Source organism: Mustela nigripes, chromosome 1, assembly GCF_022355385.1.
Source record: "Mustela nigripes isolate SB6536 chromosome 1, MUSNIG.SB6536, whole genome shotgun sequence".
NCBI lineage: Eukaryota > Metazoa > Chordata > Mammalia > Carnivora > Mustelidae > Mustela > Mustela nigripes.
The window spans coordinates 81,549,581-81,572,612 of record NC_081557.1 but is presented as its reverse complement, the minus strand read 5'-3'; the positions used below and the strand labels follow the sequence as shown (position 1 = coordinate 81,572,612).

The 23,032-nt window shown below is 46.0% G+C and overlaps 1 protein-coding gene across 4 annotated transcripts in view; it reads left to right on the top strand.

Moving 5' to 3' along the window:
• FLI1 (Fli-1 proto-oncogene, ETS transcription factor) overlaps positions 1–23,032 on the top strand; it is a 122,655-nt gene that overhangs the window by 87,377 nt on the left and 12,246 nt on the right. For all 4 annotated transcript variants that reach the window (XM_059413964.1, XM_059413953.1, XM_059413970.1 and 1 more), the window contains one exon: positions 5,627–5,692. In XM_059413964.1, coding sequence (XP_059269947.1) covers positions 5,627–5,692 — 66 coding nt within the window. The remainder of the gene's footprint in view (positions 1–5,626; positions 5,693–23,032) is intronic.

The window sequence follows — 23,032 nt, the reverse complement described above, 5'->3', positions numbered from 1 at the left end:
GATAGCAATGCCCCAGGTGCCCCCTGTGCCCTGTCTGATGGCCTGACGTCCTAGGATTTTTCTGGCCTCCTTGGAAGGGCTTATTCTCCCTAGCTTGGCTTTTCAGCTGTCCCAGAGAGAGTGGCCATCCCCTACACCTCCTCTGTAACTTCGCCCACGCTGGGAACGGGAGGAGGTTGATGAGGTGGGGTCTGGGGAGGATGCCTGTATTACTTGGGATGATTCTGGAGTCTCCTAGGGACACCAGGGCTCAGGTGTGCATCTCCCCAGGTGCCTTTCACTGCATGTGGGCAGGACGCCCCCTTGTGGACACCACGTGGACAACCGTCTCTAAACCCCATTTTAAAGCCAAAGCAACTGAGGTCTGGAGGGCTTTAGAAATTGGTGCAAAGGCATACAGCCAGCGGAGGGCATCCTGGTAGCTAAGACCCAGGCCTCCAGAGTCCCATCCTGCTTCAGGGCCCACAGCCTCGTGCTCAGAAGTGAGAGGTCCCAAGAGAGACAGTGAGCCAAGCTCCCTTCTCTCCCCTGGGGCTTTTCTGTGGAGGGCCAGGCCACTTTCCCCACAGCATTTTCTGTTTTCATTTGTACCAAGAGATAAACTTCCCCATGGCCTCCTGGAATGAGGCAGATTAAAGTCAAGCCTATCACCACACTAACCCCGTCCTTCTCTCTTCCCGGCGCCGCCTCACACCCTGGACCTGACCGGCGGCGGGGCCAGTATCTCTGCTGGGCACACCCCGATTGGCAGGGGCCATATTTACCGTCGGAGGGCTGAGGGAAGTGAGATTGGGCTGTCACAAGGCACGGTGGGACCGGACCCCAGAGGAAGTGACAGCCGTCCGGATTGGCAGTTCAGGCTCAGGGCCCCTGGGGTGGGGGGGAGTTTGGGGTTTCTGGGAGCCCAAAAGGTCCTGGGCTTGGGTGGCCAGAGGTAGGAGAAGGAAAAGGAGTCTTTTTTCCTTTTACAAAAAGTTGTGCTCTGTAGATGTTTCAGAGTCTGACCCGTGAAAAAGGCTAAAACACTGTGTTTTTAAATTGTGGTGGCACTGGAGGAAGAAATATATTGTGTGACAGGGAGACTGAAGAAAGGTATCTATCTTGATTCCCATTTTTAATTTAAACTTAATGAAAAACACATTTCGTGCTCTGTGGCATTCCCCCCAGCAGCCTCTGAGGGCTGGGCAAAGGTGATGGGTCCGCGTAATTAAGCTGGTGAAGTATTATCCCTTCCAGGCCAGGGTCTGACCAGTAAAAGAAAACAGGATTCAGGCACAACAAAAGGCCAGATTTCCCCTGGACTCTGTAGTCAGTGCAGCCTGTGGTTGGAACATAGAGCCTTAGTTCCGTGCTCCCTCCTCCCACCCTGCCCTGCCCTGCAGCCCAGAGACAGGGAGAGCCACAGTCAGCAGGCTGTTGGGCAGGAGACAAAGGCTTTGGCCCGGGAGGCGGGAGGCTAGACCCTTGTCTCCCCTGCTCCAGGTGTCCCAGATGAAGAGCTGGTTGGGCTGGGGGACTGGAATGCTGAAGAAAGCCCCATTGTTGGGGCTCTACCTCACACCTGCAACGCTTCACTCTGCTCATTTCCATCTTCTTTCAGTTCCCTAATACAATATCCAGTGACGGATGGACTCCAAAATGGAAAATTATTTTTTCCTTATGCTTTCAGTTTTGAGGGGGAGCACTCCATTCTCAGGGACCTCTTTTTGGGGCCCCGAATTAGCGGATATATATATATATATATATATATATATATATATATATCTGTGTGTATATGTATGTGTGTATATATATATGGATATGCCATGTGCATGCATTAATAACAGTAAATAAGCAAATATATGCACATTTTAATGGAAGTTTGCAGAGTTAAGCAAGAATTGTAAATGCATAACCCAAGAAACTATCACAAAGAGAATCCACTCACTTGTATGAGCACCCCAGGTCAAGGTCAAGGAAGAGATCAGAAGCCCCCAGGTACGCTTTATCTGTCACCTCTCCTCCTTCCTTCCCAGAGGAAACCAACACCGTGGGTGAGTTTCATGTTTCTTAGATTTAGCCTGAGGGCCCCAGGGTCTGTTGGATGGAGAACAGTTTTGTAAATAGACCAGAATGGGAATCCTGTTCCTGGGCTTTCTGGCTGTGTGACCCTGAGCAAACTACCTGACTTCTCCGAAGGCTGATGTTCTCATCTGTAAGAGGAGACCCATGTGATCCCAGCTTCAGAGGACCCATGTAAGGATTAAGTGAGAGAATAGTTATAAAGTGTCTGGTGCTTCCTGCCTGCAGGAGTGTTGGCGTCCCTCCGCCCATCACAGCCTGTTCGCTGGGGCAGGATGGTGTCAGGAAGGATTAGGAGCTCACGTTAGCCCCACAGAGAAAGAGCCTGAAAGCAAGAGAAAAAAAATCCAAAGCCACTGAGCGGGAGACCAGGCTCCAGGAAGGACCTCTTCATATCAGAACAAGTTCCCGTAAGAAAAGCGTGTGTGCTGGGGCTCCTGGGTGGCTCAGTGGGTTAAGCCTCTGCCTTCCGCCTAGGTCATGGTCTCAGGTCATGGTCTCAGGGTCCTGGGATCAAGCCCGGCATCAGGTTCTCTGCTCAGCAGGGAGCCTGCTTCCCTCTCTCTGCCTGCCTCTCTGCCTACTTGTGATCTCTCCCTCTGTGAAATAAATAAAATCTAAAAAGAAAAAGAAAAAGGAAAGCGTGTGTGCTGTGCCATCCTCTATAGGCTGAAGAACTTGTCAAATAAAAAAGGGAGCTGCGAAGGGGATGTTGGTCCCTTAGGAAGGAGGCCAGATGCCCTTAACCAGCCCCTCCTTCCAGGAGTGAAACTTGAACCAAGAACGGTCTTCAGGGCAAAATCCTTTTCCTAGGTTACCATGAAATATGTATTTCATGCAAGCTTTGCAGGGGTCAAACGACCCTTTCTTTCTCTTGGCTTTCTGGGAGTTTCCTGTGGAATTCATATGTGCCCATAGAAGAACTTTCGGCGAGGGGAAAATTTAATAAATGTGGTTTATCTAAGCTTCGTGCTCTCAGCTAAATCTGCAGTAATGACTCAGGCAGTTCGCTCTTCTGAGACCATCATTTTTCTTTATTTGCTCCAGCCGTGAGGTTTCAGCCTGAGGGAGAGAATGTCGGGGACAGACAGGCAGACATTCTTGGTCTTACTCCTGAGACTTTTCTTTTTTTCTAGTCCCTTGGAACATTTGGTTCTCTTTCTTAACCTCCTTCCAGTCATGGAGGATTATTTCTTATTGCAGCAGAACCCATTCATAAGTCCAGGTCCAGAGGACACGACGAACGTTCAGCAAGCCCTTTTATGAAGGGTTTATTGTATGTCATTGTGGTGTCTGTGGGAGAAGGGATGTAAAAATAGTAATGATAACAGCTAGCATTTACTGAACACTCACTAGCGACCAAGATCTTTTTTGAGCACTTGACACGTATTATTTTATTCAATCCTCGCAACAACCGTGTTAAGTGGATGTTATTATTAGCCTATTTTATATATAAGGAGCCTGTGGCTTAGGGAGATTAGGTAAATCGATGGAGGTCACAAAGCTAGTAAGTGGTAAGAGGCAGGTCCAACTTTTGACTCTCATTTGCATAACAACTATAATGAAATGAGGTCCTCCCAGCCTAGCTGGGTCCTTTTTATTTTATTTTACTTTTGAAGACTTTATTTATTTCTCAGAGAGAGAGAGCAGAAGCAGGGAGAGCTACAGGCAGAGCAGGTAGAGGGAGAAGCAGGCTCCCCGCCCAGCAAGGAGCTCAATGTGGGACTCGATCCAAGGACCCCAGGATCATGACCCAATGCGAAGGCAGACGCCTAACCGACTGAGCCACCCAAGCATCTGGGTCCATGATATTTTGAGAATGGACTAACCAAATGCATCTGGCTCTCAGGATAGTCCGTGTGCATAACTGTCTTATTTATGTTTTGGGGATTTTTTTTGTTTTTTGTTTTTAGATTTTATCTATTTGAGAGAGAGAGGAAGAGCTCATAGGAGCAGGGGGGAGGGGTGCAGGAAGAGGGAGAAGCAGGGGCCCGATCCTAGGACCCTGGGACCATGACCTGAGCCAAAGACAGATGCTTCACAGACTGAGATACCCAGATGCCCGTGACTGTCTCGTTTCTAAAGTAGTATGCATGTGTCCACACTTTGGCGTAGCGTGGTCTCAGTATCACCTCCATTCCTCCTCTTTTTTGTTTGGAGCCCTTTCCGGGGCCAGCAGTGATAGTCGCCCTAGCCAGAAGCTAGGAAGTTGGGGGATTCTTACAAAATTCTCTCCCCCGTTGTCTTGCCTGAAAGGAACATGTTTTCTCTGAGGCACACAACCAAACGCCCACAGCTGGGTGAGGCGGCAGCTCCGCGCCGGCATCTCTGCCATGACTGGAGACTAAAAATAGGAGCGTCTGACAGCCCATCCCCTGTCCTCAGCCCTGGCACCCAAAGCCATCCGTCTGCACAGAGAAGGGAAAATTTTCAAAGACTTCCCCAGCCTCAAACACCTCTGGCAGGCTTATCGCGTCCTCTGTAAAAGCATATTCCAACCCCGGTTTTTGAAAGACCTGCAGAACTTCCCCCACGAGAATCTCAGGGAGAATTGCAAAAATGCCTCCATTTTGTAACATGAAATCCCTGAATTCTTTTGAAATTAAGGAACCAGCTTAGTTTTAGGGGCAAGAGGGAGTTTTTATAGGCAGCAGACAAAAACAAAAACAAAAACAAAACTATCATCCCTGAAAATTCCCAGACTAGGGCCTGGTGTGAGTAGTTATGCATTGAAGTTTAATTTTAAGAGACTGGGTAGGGTAGCAGCCCTCTGGGATGACAGAAAATTCCGCGTACCACGCCTTACGTTCAGCTGTATTCTCTTAGACATTCGCAGGGGAAGGTAAGAGTGGCTGCTGGAACACCCGTCACCACTCCCCCCTTCCCAACGGCCAGCACACTCCTCTCCACCGTCAACGAGTAATATCCAAGCACTTCACCCCACCAGCGAAAGGACCTGTCCATAAACCCACAGGATATCCTAGCAGGCAGGAATCTTGCAGCTTCTCCTCCAGGGTGTGGTAAAACTACGAACTGCAGGCCAAATCTGCCCAAATCTGGCCAACTCTGGCGCATGGACAAAACAAAACAAAAACAAAAAAGAATGTGCAACAGAGACTGTATTTAACCCACAAAGCCTAAAATATTTACTATCTGGTCTTTATAAGAAAAGCTTGCCAGCCCCGTATGTAGTTTAACTCCTTCATCTTTCTGCTGAAGAAATCAAAATCTAGACCTACCCACAGTCATGCAGCGAGATTCTCTGTCCTGTGCTCCTGCTGCGACATGGCATGGACACCCGAGAACTCTTTGGAATCATAAACGTGGCTCCTGGGGAGGGCTGTGCGAGTCCCACCCGGAAGTGTTCTGTCCTAACTTACTCTAACGGGAACTCCAGGAATCCAGTACATTTCCCCCAAAACAGATTCCAATAACTCTATCAAGGAGCCATCGGTCCCTCTTCCCTAGCCCTATCCATTCCCCTCCCGATCCCTTCTCAACCCACCTTCTACTCTTGATCTCAGAAGAACGTCTTGTTACAGCCATCTTCTGCTTTGCTTTGCAGGTTCACTGTTGGCCTATAACACAACCTCCCACACAGACCAATCCTCACGACTGAGTGTCAAAGAAGGTGAGTCAGTTCTCTCGTGGATTTTCTTCAGAACCAGGCTTGGCACCATTCCGTGCTGTTCAGTCTCGTGTGGGCAGCCCCAAATCTGTGCACCTTTAACCTTAAAGATAGAACTGGTGGTTATTCTACCAGGAAAAAAAAAAAATTGGGTTTATTTGGGAATAGCAAAGAATAGGAATTCTGGATAAACAAGTTATGGCAAAACCCTAGGTAAGCCCAGCAGACAAAGGAGAGAAGCGTTATTTTATGGAGAAAGTGGAGGAAGCTGGGAGGACACATTTTGAATGGAAGTCCATTAGAGAAAGTAAGAGCTCTGGGTAATGGCTGGGATGCAGGGGTAGCGGATTTCTTACAGGAGAGATGCAAGGTAAATCTTTCCCCCTTGGGGCCTGTAATTGATGATTCTTTCCTGCTGGAGATTCTTCTGCTGTGGTAGGTCATTGACTCCTCTGTTGAAGTCTGTAATTGACAGTTCTTCCTGCAACTGACATGTGAGTGGTAGTGCCCCCCACCCAGGCTCCCCTTTCTGGCCTCTCAACTCATTTTATTGAGGTTTCCCTTTGCTCATTTTCAAATACCAAGTCTCTTGTTTTTTCTAGCATACAAGGCAAGAAGCCAAAGAGCGGCAAAAACAGGGCGAGGTTTTAAAATATCTTATAATAATATCAAAGATAGGACTTCAAGTTGTGACACCATGGAATTAAAAAAGGGGTTCCTCTCAGAGCAGCACTCCCTTTCAGAGCGAGAAGTCAGGGCTTTCCTCCATTGAAGATAATGAAATGAAGGGTTTTTTTTGTTTTGTTTTGTTTTTTTAGGGATTCTTGCAATGCCACATTTTAAGGGGTTTCCCCCCCTTCACAAATTTTAGCAATGCCAATTCATTTTTAAAGTGGTGATTTGGGGATTTGGTCTAGTTGGTTGGGTTTGCTTGAGAGGGACAGAAAACAACTTCAACAAGTGATTTTCTGCTAGTGAGGATTTGATTATAACGGCTTTTCTCAGCATCTTATTTATGGAACATTGTGGGGATTTCCTGCTCCAGATATTGTGTTAGAGTCCAAACATTTAAACAAGTGAATAAATAATATGGTACCTGGTTTAAGGGAGGAAGAAATATTACGTGAAAAAAAGTCTGCCCAAGACCAAAAAAAAAAAATATATATATATATATATATATTTAATGTATTATAAATATATATATACAATATATACTATATAGTATATATATATGTATATATATATATTTTTTTTTTTTAAATATATATGTCTCCATGGAGAAGGGGCATTTTGAATGGAGGCTTAAAGAACGAACCTGGAGTACAGCAGGCATGCGATCTTCCTTCCTTGGCTTCCTTTACTACTTCACCATTTTTTCTTTAATGTCCATCTGCTCTCATAGAGAATGAATGGGGGCAGAAGTTCTCCATACAGGTGCCCTGGGGTAAGAGCACAGCATAACCTTCTGGAAAAACTTAAAGCTCTTCTAAGGGAAGAGGCTTAGAGACCATCTGATTGAGAATGCTCATGGGTTACGGCCACACTGTGATCACATAGGACTTTGTGTTCGCTGTTAGCAGTTTCTAATCAGATCATGACCAGAAAATGTGGGGGGAGGAATCTACGATCTACGACACGGTGAATCTGCTTTTAAACTTTTGTGGTTTCCTTTGCTTCCTCTTCCCCGCCCCCTGTCCATCCCAGGGTCAGTCCTTTTTATGTTACCGTTTTCCTTTCCAAATCAGATTTTTTGGATTTTGCCATGAAAAACTAAAGTTGATGAATTGACTCATTCTATAGTCTGAACCTCATTTTACTTGCCGACCTGTTTAACGTTGTGTTGCAGACATCTACTATGGAGGGAAGGTATTGTAGCGACAGATATTAGACTGGAGGTCCAGGCACATTTGGGGTTCATTTGGGGAAATCGCTTCATGCCCTAAATCTTTGTTTCCTGTCGAATAAAAGGACTGAACTAAATCAGGGAAAATCAAGCCCTGACTCCTGGGCTCTTGGCTTCTAAAGAGAGGTCCTAGAGCCATAGCTGAGAGCTCTGCCTTCATTCAGGACCCCTCTGTTTGGATCTGGTGTACTTAAGTTCATTTCATTTGCAGACAGGCCTCCAGTTCTTGGAAGGATGGGGGCGAGAGGAAAGGAAGGACTGCAGGAAGGGAAGGGGAGGAAGGGAGAAGGAAGGGGGATCCTTCAAAGTTCCTTTAGTTCTACAAGCTAACGCCTGCTGGCAACCAGTGAGGGCTCGGGGACAGAGCCAATGAGAGAATATCTGGTATTGGGCTTAAAATACAGATTTTCAATTAGAAGCAGGACTGAATTGAACTGCGTTGATAAGCAACTCATTACTCCTCCAGGGGTCTTAAGCTTTCAGCCTCTCGCTTGCACCTACCACTCCCTTTGCTTCCCTTGGCCCTTTTGTGTACGGGCGGCTGAGCGTTTGTAATGCCACCGGGCTTATTCAGGCTGATTGCAGGAATAGCTCGCTCTTGCTGGGCAAGCACCCTCAGAAATAAATGAACTGTAGTATCCAGGCAAACGCACACTGCCAGGACCTCATTCAGGTGGTGCTGGGCATTTATCTCCCAACATCGGCTCTGGCCTCTAGAGACCATTAAGTCTGTGCTTTGCAGGTGCATCTTTTGTCCCCAGTAAAGCTTTCCACTCAAGCTGTCTTGCTTCTGTGTTGCCTCCCTGCCTCGTGAGGTGGTCCGAATCTGTCTGAAAGGCCTATCATCCACAAAACAAAGTGCATTAGCAAGACAAAGCTAACCAGGCTTCTCTCCTTCCCTTTCACCCTGCTCCCTAGATCCCCACCCCCCCTCTTCTCTTTCTCTCTCACATGTGCACGCTTTTTCTCTAATAGCTATCTTCATGACTTAAAATATGAATTGGAAAAATAATGAGAAAACCCACTTTAACCTTGGCTCCATCTTGTTTGAATAAGACACACACGCATAGCCCCCAAACAAACCCAGGGGACAGGAGCCCAGAGCTCTGTGTGTATGTGTGTGTTTGTGTGTTGTGCGTTTGTGTGTTGTATGTCACAAAAGGCAGGTGCTGGCATCAAGCACAAAGGAAAGAAGTTGAGGAGATGATGTCTCTTAGTGCTTCTTCAATTCACTTATCAAATTAGAACCTTTTGGCTTTAAAATGGCAATATCACCCTTTCAGCTTGTCTCTTGAAAATGATTGCCTTCTCAAAGGGTTATTTGTGCCCAGGAAGTAAGACTTGATTTTAGAAATTAATTTATAACAGCCCATAAACCCCTTTAAATCAAGTATTCAATAGTCACACATTGGCCCCAGTTAAAACAGTGGTGCTCTCTTGACCTTTACTTATCAAGGCTAATGCACTTTAAAAAGTACAGTAGGATGGAAGCAACAGTTACCCATTTATAAAAGGAGCCACAGCTGTGGTCTACATAGGATTTTGTAATACCAGAGACCTTTTTACGTGCTCTGTCTCTTCTTCTGACCTGGCAGAGTCCCTGATAGGTAGCTAAGACCCTCTCCAGTTTGCAGATAAAGTGAGATTCAGCAATATTAAGCTGTTCACTGAAGAGCACACAGCTAGACAACAGTGTAGCAAAGACTCAAACCCAGGTTGTAGGGTTCCCAATTTCCTGGCTTCCGATGGTCTCCCTGACACCTACAGCTCAACCCTTTTCGCTGGAGGGCCATGCAGACAATATCTGGCCTAAAGATTGTCTCCGCAGAGATTTGACATGTTTCCCATTGTTTGGCCCTGACCTCACAATTTTTCCACTCTCCTCTCCATCCATGCCCTGTACCGTTCTCCGTTCCCAAGGATGAATTCATACACATCCCCTGCTTGGAACTACGTTCTGGTCTGAACCACACAGAGACTACTGGTGCCCTAGAACAAACACTGTATGGCTCCGCTCCCACAAGGCATCTCAAATGGGCAGATCCTTTGAGACGGAGCATGGAATGGTGGTTACTGGGCCTGGGAGCAGGGACAGAGGGGCAGCTGTCATTGAATGGATGTAGTTTCAGTTTGGAAAGATGAATAAGTTCTGATGGTGGGGGTTACCCAGTGAACGTCCTTAATGCCACTAAAATGCACACTTAAGAAATAGTCAAAATGCTCAGTTCTGTTAGAGATGTTTTATCACAATAACAAGAAAAATGAGACATTTAAATTTTTAAAAAATTTAAGGGGCACCTGGGTGGCTCAGTTGGTTAGATGTCTGCCTTCAGCTCAGGTTATGATCTCAGGATCCTAGAATCGAGCCCCGTATCAAGCTCTCTGCTCAGCAGGGAGTCTGTTTCTCCCTCTCCCCCTGCTTGTGCTCTCTCTCTCTCTCTGTCAAATAAAGAAAATCTTAAAAAAAAATTTTTTAAACACGTATGCCCAGGCCTCAGACAGCACCCATTAGTTCAGGATGGCTAGGAATGACATGTAGACATTGGGAATTTTTTTTGAAGCTCTCCAGGTTACTGTTATAACCTGCAGCTAAAATCGAGAAGCCCTCTGCTGCAGTGCAGACACAAACTCGAGGGAGGAAAAGGAGACCCAGCTCAGAGCACCCCCAGGTTTTCTTAGAGATACACTGGGTGGTTGATCTTGACTTTTCCTGACCCCTAGTGGAGGAGGAACAGGACTTGTTGGTTCACTAATGAAGGTCCGGGTTGAGTGGAGAGACCACGTGATCATGACTTGTTCTTTCCATCATCATTGATGATCTTATAATTATCGTTGGTTTTGACAAGTTTGCGTTAGCACCTCTCTTCACATCTCAGAAATCCCTCACTTATACGCTCTCATTATATGTATCTAAATAGTAGATGTGGTATTTATTTTGGGAGGGGCAGAGGGAGAGAGAAAGAATCCCAGCCGGGCTCCAAGTCCCACCCAGAGCCTGACTCCAGGCTCAGTCCTATGACCCTGTGATCCTGACCTGAACCAAAATCAAGAGTCAGACGCCCAACCAGCTGCGCCACCCCCAGGAGCCCTGGAACCTTGATTTTCTAGCGAAGACAATGAGAGTCTGGAAGGTGAGTGGCCTTTCCAAGTCCATATGATGAGTCCTGGAAACAGGACCACTGACTCTCTAAACTTGTTCTCCCTGACCTCCACGCTGAGGTTGGAGTGTGTTTGGGGGTGTAGGTTAGAGCACCACCTTGATTTGGGGGTACACCCTAGGGCCTCCCAGTGCTCTCCGCTGGAAAATCAGCGTGCAGTAATTTTCCCATCTCAGCTTGGGAGCTGCTTTGCATGCCTAACCTTCGTTTCCTTAGCTTCTCACGCTGGATCTGTTTAAATACCTTGGACTCTCCAAACGTCAGAGGATATTGAGCTCCTTGCTTATGAACTCCTAGAACTCATAAACCTGGCCAGGGGCCCGTGCAGCACTGAGCTGCTTGCCCCAGCCAGGAAGGCTTTCCGAACCTGCTGCTGAATGCAAAACCTGAGCACGGGGAGCCCTCTCCAGCAGTTGCCATGGTTAATGGAGAAAAAGTCTGTCTGCTTGCTAAGTACGGGAGGGAGGGAAGAAGCAACTACCTTTCCCCATCCTTTGTCGAGAAACGCCTAACTGGCACTGAAGATCACCCTAACAAGAGCCCGGCTTCTGTCAAGGAGATTTCCAGATGGCAGTCCCCAGCCCCCCACCCCAACACACACACACACATAGCAACTGCCCCTTTCTGTAGCCCTTCATTGTTGACCCAGCATTTGCACACACATTATGTCATATGTGCCTCACAACTTCACCAGGAGACAGCAGGGCTGGTATTATTATTATTCCCATTCTGTAGATAATGAAAACAAGGCCCAGAGAAATTACAGGCTTCCTGGGACATCCCCCAGGTCCCAGGACAGAGCGGGGCTCACACCTAGGTCTCTGGGTTCTTTCCTCCCACCATGCTGGTTCTCATATCATCCTCTCGGCATTATTTAGTTCAAGCATCTAACGGTATTTTAAATGTAAACTAATTAAATTATTTGATTCGTGCTCCGAATTTACCCAAGGCAAGTATTTATCTCTTATTTTAACATTATCACATCTTGATTAGAAACTCAAGCTCTGGACTCAGACCCTGGATAAGTCACTTACTTTTGATGCGTTAATTTCCCCATGTATAAGTCACTTACTTATACCCTTATACTTATACTTATACATACATACTTACACACACATACTTATACAGTATACATACATACTTATACATACTTATACATATACTTAGGTGTATGATCCTGGATAAGTCACTTACTTTTGATGCATTAGTTTCCCCGTGTATAAAAGTGAGGACCATTTTAGTACCCCGTCAGGGCTGGGACAGTACTCACCAACCCCTTACCATGGTATCTGACATACCAATAAGTGCTCCATGAATTATAGTAATTAGTATTATTATTGCAAAAGAATTAGAATAGTTTTGAGGGTTGACCGTTTGCTGACACTGTGCCAAAGGCTGAGAAGCACCATATCATATGGCATGGTGATACCATCAGTGAGCCAGCCAAGCTGCTTAAAATCTTATTAAGGAGATGCACATGGACCTCTTAAAGAATAAAATGAAATTGCATATAATTGACTAGAAAAATACATGCTACTTCCAAGAAATTCTCTGAGAATAATGGAGAGATGAAAAATAGTTCAATGCTAACACTGTGTACCCTGCACCACCTTCCCCCACTGCCGCCCCACTTTCATGGGACAGAAGAGATGTGAGGCCAGAGAAGACTGGGTCCAGCCAAGGCCACACAGGGAAGGAGTGGCAAGTGGCAGAGTTTGAAGTCACTCAGGACCTTAAGAATGGACCAAAATCCTGTGATTCGTGCCTTCCTCTACCCTATTCGGTCACGTCTTCATTTCTTAAGAACCTATCATGTTTGGGACACGAGGCTGAGCCCCAGAAATATGGTGTCCAACCAGTACCTACCATCAAGGTGCTAAGAATCAGAGATACTACAGATAAGGTCAGTAAGTCCTTAAATACTGTATATTGGAGTATGGATGAGTATATAATGCTAAATCTTGCCATTCCCCCTGTATTTACATCCTATTGGGGGTGTCCTTTATGATGGAATTTTAGAGGTTGGAGCAAAAGATGGAAGCCCTCTAGAGATATGCATCATGGCAGTCCTGGGAGTAGATATGGAGACAAGGGGAAGAGAGTCGACCCCTAAGATGCTGGTCAGTGCCACTGGCTCTGTTGTGTACATGTGGGGACAGCAGTGCCAGGGGCCAGAGGGGTTCAGGCTGGGACTGGGGGTCGGGGCCCAGGTGAGCTTCTCTGGGAGATATGAGCATGGCTTGGGGAAGCACCAAGGCCTCAACATATGACAGGGTTATGGGGGGTGGGAAGCCCTGTGTGGCCTCTTGGTGGCTTACATGAAACTGAAAGATGGAGTCCAGTGGGGTGTCTCCCTGTGGGCCAGGAAGCTCCACAAAGGAACTCAGAGCCCGGAATTTGCTTCAAATTAATGGAGGCTGGGGAGGGATAGTAGGTGGGAGTGGAGCAGGAATGAGATTGACCATGAGTCCATGCTTGTTAAAGCAGGATAAAGGGCCCTCTGGGGTTCTGTAGACTTTTCACTCTGCTTTTCTATACCTCCAGAATTTTCCATAATTTCAAAGCTGCCTCAAGAAACTTTGTTTTGATGGGGAAAAGAGCAGAGATGGGTTCAGAATATGTATTCCTAAGGCAATGCATAGTGTGTGAGGGTGATATGGGTTGGAGTTCAGCATTTGGGGGACGGGGGGTTTTTGGGCAGCATCCTGAGTGGGGTCTTTATAGGAGGGTAGGATGAGCGTGGTGTTTGGTATGGGCAGGCCCCATACAGGGTAGCACATGGGGGATGGGTCTGGAACATGTGTACCCATAGGAAAAGGCCTGTAATACTGTGAGGTAATCTCCTGTTATTTTTAGGGAGTAAAGACCTCTCTTATGTAGCAGGTTATATGGTTCCTCAGGCTCTGTCTGTGTCGACTAACATACACTTAAAAATTTGAGGGTATTAAGGCCTCACAGGAGGACCTGTTAAGAACTTTGTCATTCTGTGTTTTTTCTTTATGATGAAATACCCCTAATCCATTTTTAGCAAAGCCGGGGTGATTGCTGAAATGTGTGTGTGTGTGTGTGTGTGTGTGTGTGTGTGAGAGAGAGAGAGAGAGAGCGAGCGAGTTGTTTCTGTGGTCCAAAGGCAAAGATTTATGATTCTAGAATAGACAGTAGCTCGCTCTCTCCATTTTATTATTTTTTTTAACTGTTTTTCTTTGAAATTCCAGAGTTAATGTTTTGTCTGCTTTCGATCTGACCCTCTTTGGAGAGCTGCATGTTTTTGTGTGTGTATGTATGTGTGTGTGTGTGTGTGTGTTCAGCAGAGAGAGATTGAAAGAGCGAGCGAGCGAGCGAGCTGGGAAACAAAGAATGGTTGTCTCCAAACTGTAGCAGGCAGGAAACCCCAATCCCAAGGGAATTTAGCCAGCCAGCCCTGTCCCGGAGTCAGACTCCAGCTCTCTGAATTCAATTTGACAGCTTGTCTGGGACACTTTCTAAGTAACCATTATCCTTCCTTTCTCTTAAGTAAAAGCACTGTTATTTTTTTCCGTGGGTGTGCTCCGTGTACTGTTATCACACATGTGTGGGTTACACACAGCGACTAGGACATGCTTTCTCTAAATTATTGGAAACACTTAACCCGTTTCCTAAGACACGTGTAAATTTGTTCCAGAATAACGAGGCCAACAACGACTTTCCGTATTGTGTCCTTGCTTTGTGGGAGGAAGGTATAGGGGAATTTTGTTGGGACATTTTTTTTGTCCTTTAGTTGTAGTTAAGGACTGCATTCCCTTATTTGCAGGGGTTTCTCTGTCTCAGGGATAATTCAAATTGTATATGTTTTATTCCTTTGAGATTATTTTTTTTAAATGTAGTCAAGCAAAGATATCTTCCCATGATCATTCTCCTCAGTGTCTGTGTTTGTTTGTTTGATTGATTATTTTAAAGAAAGCGACCACCAGACATCTCCCTGCAGGAGAGAGTTCAGAGGTGCATGGTGTCAACCGTGAGCCCCCCAGGGTTCCTGGGGCAGACACACATGACTAGGGTGACTGTCTAGAGTTTCACACAGGTGCTTCTCAGTCTTGTCTCCCCCACTTACTCTGATCAGTTGATGACTTTGCCACCACAGCACAGTGGAATTTTGAGGCAAAAGTCAGCCTTTACGTGTGTGTGTGTGTGTGTGTGTGTGTGTGTGTGTGTGTGTTTAGGTTGTCCAGCTTCCACTAGGCAGGATCCACAGACACAAGTTCCAGAACAGTCTAGTCTGCTTCTGGTGCAGGAATGTGACAGCCTTGCCCAGTGGCATACACCCTTAATCCCCTGTCTCACCCCCAGTGCAGCCTATGTCCTAGAAAGTCACATTCTGAAATCTTCCCAGAACCCCACACCCACCATGCTGTATTTGAATATTTAATGAAGAAATGTGCCTCGCCCCTTGAGGCCTGGGTCAGACCACGTCTCCTCAGTATGGTCATCCCCCTATTCCCACAGTGCTTTGCTTGGACCCACTGTTTTCCCAATTTAGCCCTCAAAAGATTCTGTCATAGTAGTCTTTTCTCTTAAAAGACTTAGAACATCTCGGAGGTGGGGACTGCATCTCCAACAAGGCCACTGGGTCAATGGGTGAGAATTATAGGCAAAGTGCCTCAAATTATTCTCCAAGAGCTTACCATTCAGCTAACGGTTTGTGGTGTTTCCTAATATGAGAGTGATATTTTGGCTTCATCTGCTGCAGAGGGGGCGTGGAACTTGCCTTTTCTTTCTACCTTGCTTCCCATTTCCCCTGTGCTTGACCCCAAGGTGAATCCTCAGAAGCTGTGAGGAGAGGGAAGAACTTACCAGAACCAGAGTTCAGTCAGAAGATGATAGCTCCCCTTCACCCTTTTGGCCCATTTTTTATCAATTCAAACTCCCCTTGGGGGCCCTTCAGAGCTGAGCCCTCTGGTTATATGTTCCCTTGCAAAGAGAGCAGAGGAGCGCCAAGCCAAGGAAAGGTCGTATCGCAGGGGAAATGGGCCCCTTGCTCACTTCAACCTTCCGTTCCTTACTGAGAGCTGACACACGCCAAGAACTTTCTATTTGCTTCCCATTTAGACCTCATAGTAACCTTATTTAGTTGGCACTGTTGTTATTTCTCACCTCACATCTGAGAAAACTGGGACACAGAGAAGCTAGCCCCACATCACAAAGCTGGTAGGGAGCCCACCCGGCGGGGACAAATGTCCACAGTTGCTTCCTCTAGTCCATGCATGACCCCACAGAAGGGCCCACTTCTTCCAGGCAACTGATGTCACTTAGCTGCTGAGAGGATGTGAGGAGACTCACCATTTTGGCTAGGGACCTGACTGGATGTACTCAGCGTTGTACATGTTTGTACATGTTTGTACATGTTGTACAGCGTTGTAGATGTTTCCAGAAGCATGTGAGGTGGTTTCACGGTCGACTTCTTCATTATTGTGCCTTATCGTTTACATGACATTACCCATTCTTCTGTGTTCCATAAAACACTTAAAAGAATAAAGGGAAAAAAGAAGAGATTTAGAAAAGGGAGTTATACTGAGTAACACTCTGTCAATCAATGAGGTTTGCAGTAAACTTAATTTTTTTAAATTTATCTTTTTTAAAATTTAAATTCAGTTAATTAGCACGAAGTGTATTATTAGTTTCGGAGGCAGAGTTCAGTGATTCATCAGTTGCATGTGACACCCAGTGCCCCCGACATCACGTGCCCTCCTTTATACCCATCCCCCAGTTGCCCCCTCCCCCACCCCTCTCCCCACCAGCAATCCTCAGTTTGTGTCCAATGGTTAAGAGTCTCTTATGGTTTGTCTCCCTCTCTGATTTCATCTTCTTTTATCTTTCCTTCCCTTCCCCTATGCTATTCTGTTTTGAAAACTTAATTTTTATGTCTTTATGTTTATTGAACCTGCTCTGAAGTGCTCCTGGAGAAATCCAGAACCCGCTAGGCACCAGCTTGTCCTGCAACATTAATGATGATGACAATGAATGGATGAGCTCTGCTACATTATAGACACCTATCCACCATCCACCTACCCACCTATCCACAAGCTAGTTGTGAAGTGTCCCTCACTTTGCAACGGGTAAGCTCATTGCCTCTGTAAGCTTCATGGACCCACGGTGCTCAAGGAGGAGTAAGAAAGAGGGCTGTGAGGATTTTGAAGACTCACGATCCAGCCACCCCAGATCACACAGGAGCCCACAGCCTCCTCCAAGCCTGTGTGCCCATGCTGGGCAAAGGAGCCCACGAGGAAGTCAGAGTTGAGATTTGCATTCTTAGAATGAGTGCCGTCCAATGTTTCTGACCTCTTGTCCCTGGACACCAACCCCACCCTGGAGAGCTGGAGTTTTATTTGAATATTGAAAGGAGAAGAGATGTGCCTTCCTTGCTCGTCATGGTCACCCTTTCTGCCACCAGTGTTGACCTCATCTTGTCCCTCTGCTGGAAGACATTCAGGCCCCTCATCCTGTTCCCGGCTGCTTACATGTTCCCCCAACTTTGGCCTTCCTGCCCTCTTTGGGCATGTCTTTTGTCTTTATGTCTTTATGTTTATTGAACCTGCTCTGAAGTGCTCCTGGAGAAATCCAGAACCCGCTAGGCACCAGCTTGTCCTGCAACATTAATGATGATGACAATGAATGGATGAGCTCTGCTGCATTTTAATAGGAGAAAAATGGCTTTAAGTAAGCCTAGGAGGTGGGGGGTGGGGGATGGGGTAAGGCTGTGGGAAAGGTATTTGGAGGCCACTTGACCTAGAGAGTACACTTCCAATCCTTCAGCCAGACACCGATCTAGCCCGCCCAGCAGGGAGGGCCCTCTCATGACAGAGCTGGGTGGAGGGGTGGGGTGCAGCTCTCACAACTGTTAATGCTAGTTTCCCAGTAGCATTTCACATTTACTAAGTGGGCCCTTGAGTTTTGAATTTCCAATTCATCTCCAGATTCTTGACTATTACTATTTCAGGCCTCTCATCTCTACCAAATTTCCCTTTGACTCAGACATTTCATCCCATTCCAGATAACAGAGCTAAGACTCAAAGTGAAATTGGCCTGGGTTGATGTAACTCCATTTCTATTGCCATGTGGTCTTGGTTTGTAATAGAAGCTAGAAGTGACCTCTTTTGGCTGTTTTGAGTAGTGAGGTCCCAAAGTACTTGGGAAAGAAAATCCTAGGTCCACAAGGGCTCCAGGGGGTCTGTTGGTGTCCACCTCAACACACAATGTTCTAAATGCATTTGTTTTGCAAAATATACTGATAGAGAAATCATACAGGGAGGCTGTTTGAGGGGGTGGTATTTCCAGTATTTCCAAATACTAGAAAGTATTTGAAAGAAGCTTGCTTAGTCTCATATTTATAAACCAGATTCTATCATCTATCTATCTATCTATCTAATCTATTTATCCCTCTATCTGGAGAAAGAGAGAGAAGCTTCTCTCCTTTCAGATAAAGGTGTAGAGGTTTGGTGAAAAACCAAGGCATTGATAGTATCATTTGTTATTTTAATATAAAAACTTTAACCAAAGTTTTGTGGTTCTTTTTATAAATGTTAACAATTTACTCTTTTTAGAGAAGCCCCTATCTAAGAAAATAAAGGACTTATTTCTCATGAGTTATCCTTTTGAAGAACATCAAGTCTTTGAGGAAGAAATACTGCAGTTAAAAACACTAACCAGGACTCATGTGGGCTTTTACTCTCTCATCTCAGGGATCTGTGAGCTCCCACCTGGGAGGATCAAGAAAAAGTTTAAACATGCCTCTTTGATAAAATTCAAATTCTCGTGTAAGCCACAATCTAAAGAAAAAGTGGTAATTAAGTGGGATTATTACTTTGTCTAACAAAATTTAACATACCTTTAAAAAACCAATTCAAGTCCCGCCTTTAAGATATTTCTTCATTACTCGCAAAGGCTACAATCTCTTCTCAAAGCCCCACCACATTCACAAGCTATCTATGAACCTAATGACCTAATTACAAGGTTACCTTGTAGTCTTTAATTGTGAGTTTCATCCTGCGTCCTTTTTTCCCCACTCTGTAGATGTTCCGTGAATAATCACTGATGGTTGATGGATTCACTGGGGGAAAAAATTGTAGTCTTTGACACTTTAATTAAATATTTCCCCAATCCTTCTGCTTCACTAAAAGAAAGAACCAAAAGAAATTGGCTCTGGTGGACACAAGAAAGATTAACTTCCTATTTCCAATGAATTAAACTCGAACAAGGGAGCGGCTATAATTCTATAGGACACTTTGGAGTATATGAAGCATTTTCACATACATGATCTCATTTCTCTTCAGTAGAACCCTGTGGGCATTAAAGGAGTCATTTGGTTTTCCAAACTCTTAAGTTTAGAAGAATCATCCCTTCCCACACCCAGGTACCTACCTTTTCCAGATAGATTAACTGAGATTCAGACAGATTAAGTCACTTGTCTTAATTCATGCTGCTGGTAACCAGCAGAGATGGGAAGCAAATCAAGTTCTGAACCCCAATCCTGAATTCTTCCTGTTGCAATGAGCTGTTTCCCTGCTTGGAAGAGATTAAAGAGAAATTATGGAATTCCTTCTAATGAAAATCTTTAGGCATCCTTACGAACACCACAAACAACCATATTATGCTTGGTAAGATCTGGGTATCACTCTTCCAAAGAGATGGAAATTATTCTTGGTGTAATTTTGAAAGACCTCTGAGCTTAAAAAGTCTTTGGCCTGCCTATAAAATAATTATCAGCCCTGCCCAATATCCTAGAGGAGTTTAGAGAATGGCAGTTTTTATGCTATGAGTCATACTTTCAATTTCTATTAAAATTCTTATATGGCCACATATGCTTTCTCTCAGGCTCTGGGCCTCCAGGCCTGTGCTAATTTGCATGTCTGGTTTAGATAATGTCTGAGGTCTCTTCCAGTCTGAAAAGAAGCCTCTGATTCTGTTATATAAGTGAGATCGCATTCCACCTACCAAGAATTGGTGGTTCTTTTTCTTTAAAACTGCTGTGTTTTTGTCATGTGGATGCAGGGCTCAGGAATGGAAGCATTTCATGCTTACCTACCAGATCACAAAGATGGAGTATTCCTTCGTGATGACCAGACCTGTCCATTCTTCCCATGCTGACCCCAGAGAATTGCCCTTTCCTGCATTTCTGATGCAGCTCAACAGGCAGATCATAGGGCAGTGTTGGGATTTTAAGTTTCTTGATCTGAATGGTAACCCTAAATCAGTGTGAGGGGAAGACCTCAGGGTTGCCAGTTAGCATGATTCTAAGTCTGCATGAACTGGGGAACCCTTTACTAGACCAGACTCATCAAACCTCTTACTGTCCTCACCCTAAAAAGCCAAAAAGATACTGGGTATACGGGTTTTTTTTTCACTTATTTTGTTGTCTTCCAACTTCAATTCTCACTAAAGAAAGAGTTAATAAAAGGGCATCAACTTTCCAGGAGGACTTTCAGATCAATGTAGGGTGAGCCGGCGGTCATTCCTCTTGAAAAAATGTGGTGCTAGGGAGAGATCTGTTCTCACACCATTAGACTGGTCAAGTCTGGGCTCCAATTAGATGTTTTTGGTGAGGCCCTCCCCATCCCAGTACTGCCTGCCATGCTTTCAGTGTCTTCTTTTTTCCCATGTTTCTCACCACCTTCTCATATACAATGTGGTTTACTGTTTGTTTTGAATGTAAGTCCCACAGAGCAGGAATGTTCGTCTAGCCATCATTGTGTTCCCAGCGCATAGAGCGGTATCTGGATTGATAGTAGACATTCAATAAAATGTGGCTGAATGAATGTACCATGGGATCAGAGATATTGATTAAGTCCAATAAGCTAGTGTTGGGGAGGGAAAGAATCTTGAGTTGGCGAGGGAAAGAAAGGTGATTAAGACACCACAGTCCCTCTCTTTCAAAAGATCATCACCAAGCATCACCAAGCAAGCAAGATATGTGCACAGAGAACTACACAAGAAGAAGAACAGGGCAGAGCAATAAACATCAGACTATCACCAGGGAGCCTTAACCTGCAGACCTTGAAAAGAAGAGGATGCAAAAGCTGATTTGTGGAGCAGACACAGGATCGTACCCCTTGTGGCCAGAACAAGTGAGGACAACCTCACTGTGAAGGTGTTAGGGGTGGCCGTTCAGACTGGGGAGCAGAGGGGGTCGAACACAAGATCACCTCTCCTTTCTCCTCAAGCCCTGTTACTTAGGTGAACTTTCGAGTTTCTTTTCCCTACTTGGAATCCTTTTAAACCTGAGGCGGATTTGACCAAAAAGCCTGCACTTTAGTTGTGTCTGCATGGCCCAATGTGGAGGGGAATGCATGGCCCAATGCGGAGGGGAATTTGGGCAAACACCCAATTAATCTAGTCAGTATGAATTGCTTTTCCACATAAGGCTGACCCCCAAATCCCACTTTGAGGCCTTATCAAAATAAATAGGTCATTTAGACTTCAGTGTCGTTCAGACACAGAGCTCCTGGGAGACACAAAGTGAAGGAAGGGTCCGGGCTCAGTGGGGAGCCTTGCGTGACTGTGGCAAGGTTGTGCCTGGCGAATGGGCCACTCACCCTTCCAAACTTTTCATATTTAAAAACCATCCACTTTTTTCAAGCATTTTTCTCATATGCCTTTTTCCCCCCCTTCGCACATATAATAATCTTAAACAGTACCTCCATTATACTCCACACAGCGGGGCTGGTGCTGAGGCTGAGGGGCTGTTTGGATTCCAGGACAAGATCCTTGAGCAAAGGAAATCTGATCCAGGATGTTTTTTTTTCTGTGAGTTCCAAGTTTAGGGAAAGCCTTCCCTAGATATTTCCCTCCTCCTGAGTCTCAGTGGAAGCCAAGATCCTCTGCTGCTCTTTGGAACATAAGATACTACTGAGGTGAAGGCTGGCCTGCTCCTATAGCATGAGTTGAAATGAGGTGAGGGGACACAGCGCTGAGCATTGGGGGCAGCTAGGTAGGGACTGGGGGAGCTGGCAGTCAGGTGGACGCTGGACTCTTACTCCCCGAGCCCACTCTACTGAAGGCGGCCTGCGGCCACTGCCCCCAAAAGTCTTCCAGGGCCAGGTCTCTCAAACCAGGGCCCAATCAACCCACTTCTCCTGTGGAAAGTGAGCCACATGTGATTCCCATGGGAGATCACTGATTCAGGAGCATAGCAGTGGAACCATTTCTTCCCTTTGGTGGCTTCTCTCCCTTTTCAAGGCCCTCCTCGATGAACTCTTTAATCTCAACTTACCAAGAGAAATAGTTGAGAGATGTCAGGACGAGAGAATAAACAACAGGTCTACAGTGTAAATTTGGAAGTTGCTGCTTATCACACGTGGAATTACTCCTCCAGGCTGTCCTCTAAAGCATTTGTTTTCTGCTCTTATAGAGAAGGACAACCTGAGATTCAACAGAGTAGTGATTTGGCTAAGATCACTCAGCAGAGTAGATGACAGAGCTGGGGTCTGAACCCAGAGCTCCGTGACTCTACCCACCATGATGTAGCTGCTGGAGAAAGCCCAGGGTCTCACACAGAGAAAAGACAGTGCCCCCCAGGGGTGTCCTGCCCCCCCCCCCCAAACGGCTGCTGCTCAGGTGTTAGGTGGCTGTGTTTCTGAAGTGGGAGGCCAGGCCGGAAGTTCAAATAGCTGGCTTAGTCACTGGCAGGCATTGTAGAGGAGATGGTGGCAGACAAGAAGCTGGCCCGATGTGGGGGCCAGGAAGGTTCAGGAAGCAGAGCAAGCTTTCACGGGTTGGACAGGTTGCCAGTGTCACAGGCAACACAAAGGGAAGCCCAGAGGAAAGCAGTGTGAGTCAGGTTGTTGGCCAGTAGGACCTTCTCCTCAGAGACTGGGCCTGCCAGAAGACCAGGACCTCAAAGGGAGAAGGGGCTTTGGAGGCTCGTCTGGCCCAAACATCTACTGACAACAAACATGGCCGCTCCCCTACGTTCTTCCCTGTGAGCGGCTAGGAGATGTAATTTCCTCCAGGTGGGCTGGACCCTCTCTTGGGCAGTTCAGGGCTCTGGGTCTCCTGTGGTATCCTCCCGCTTTCCAGAGAGGAAGTCTGGATCTGACTGAGCATGAGCAGCCTTGTCCATTCTTCAGCTGAAAGGTCTACATTCAGAAGCTGGGCTTTCCAAGGATAAACATGGTTAGGTGCTGCCAGCTCTTTTAGCAGCAACCAGAAATTCGATGAGAAGGTTCAGGGAAAATTTATCTTTTTTCCATCAAGTAATTGAGAGCATGGCCTGTGTCGTAAGGGATCAAGAGAGAGGCGCTTGTGTGCTGG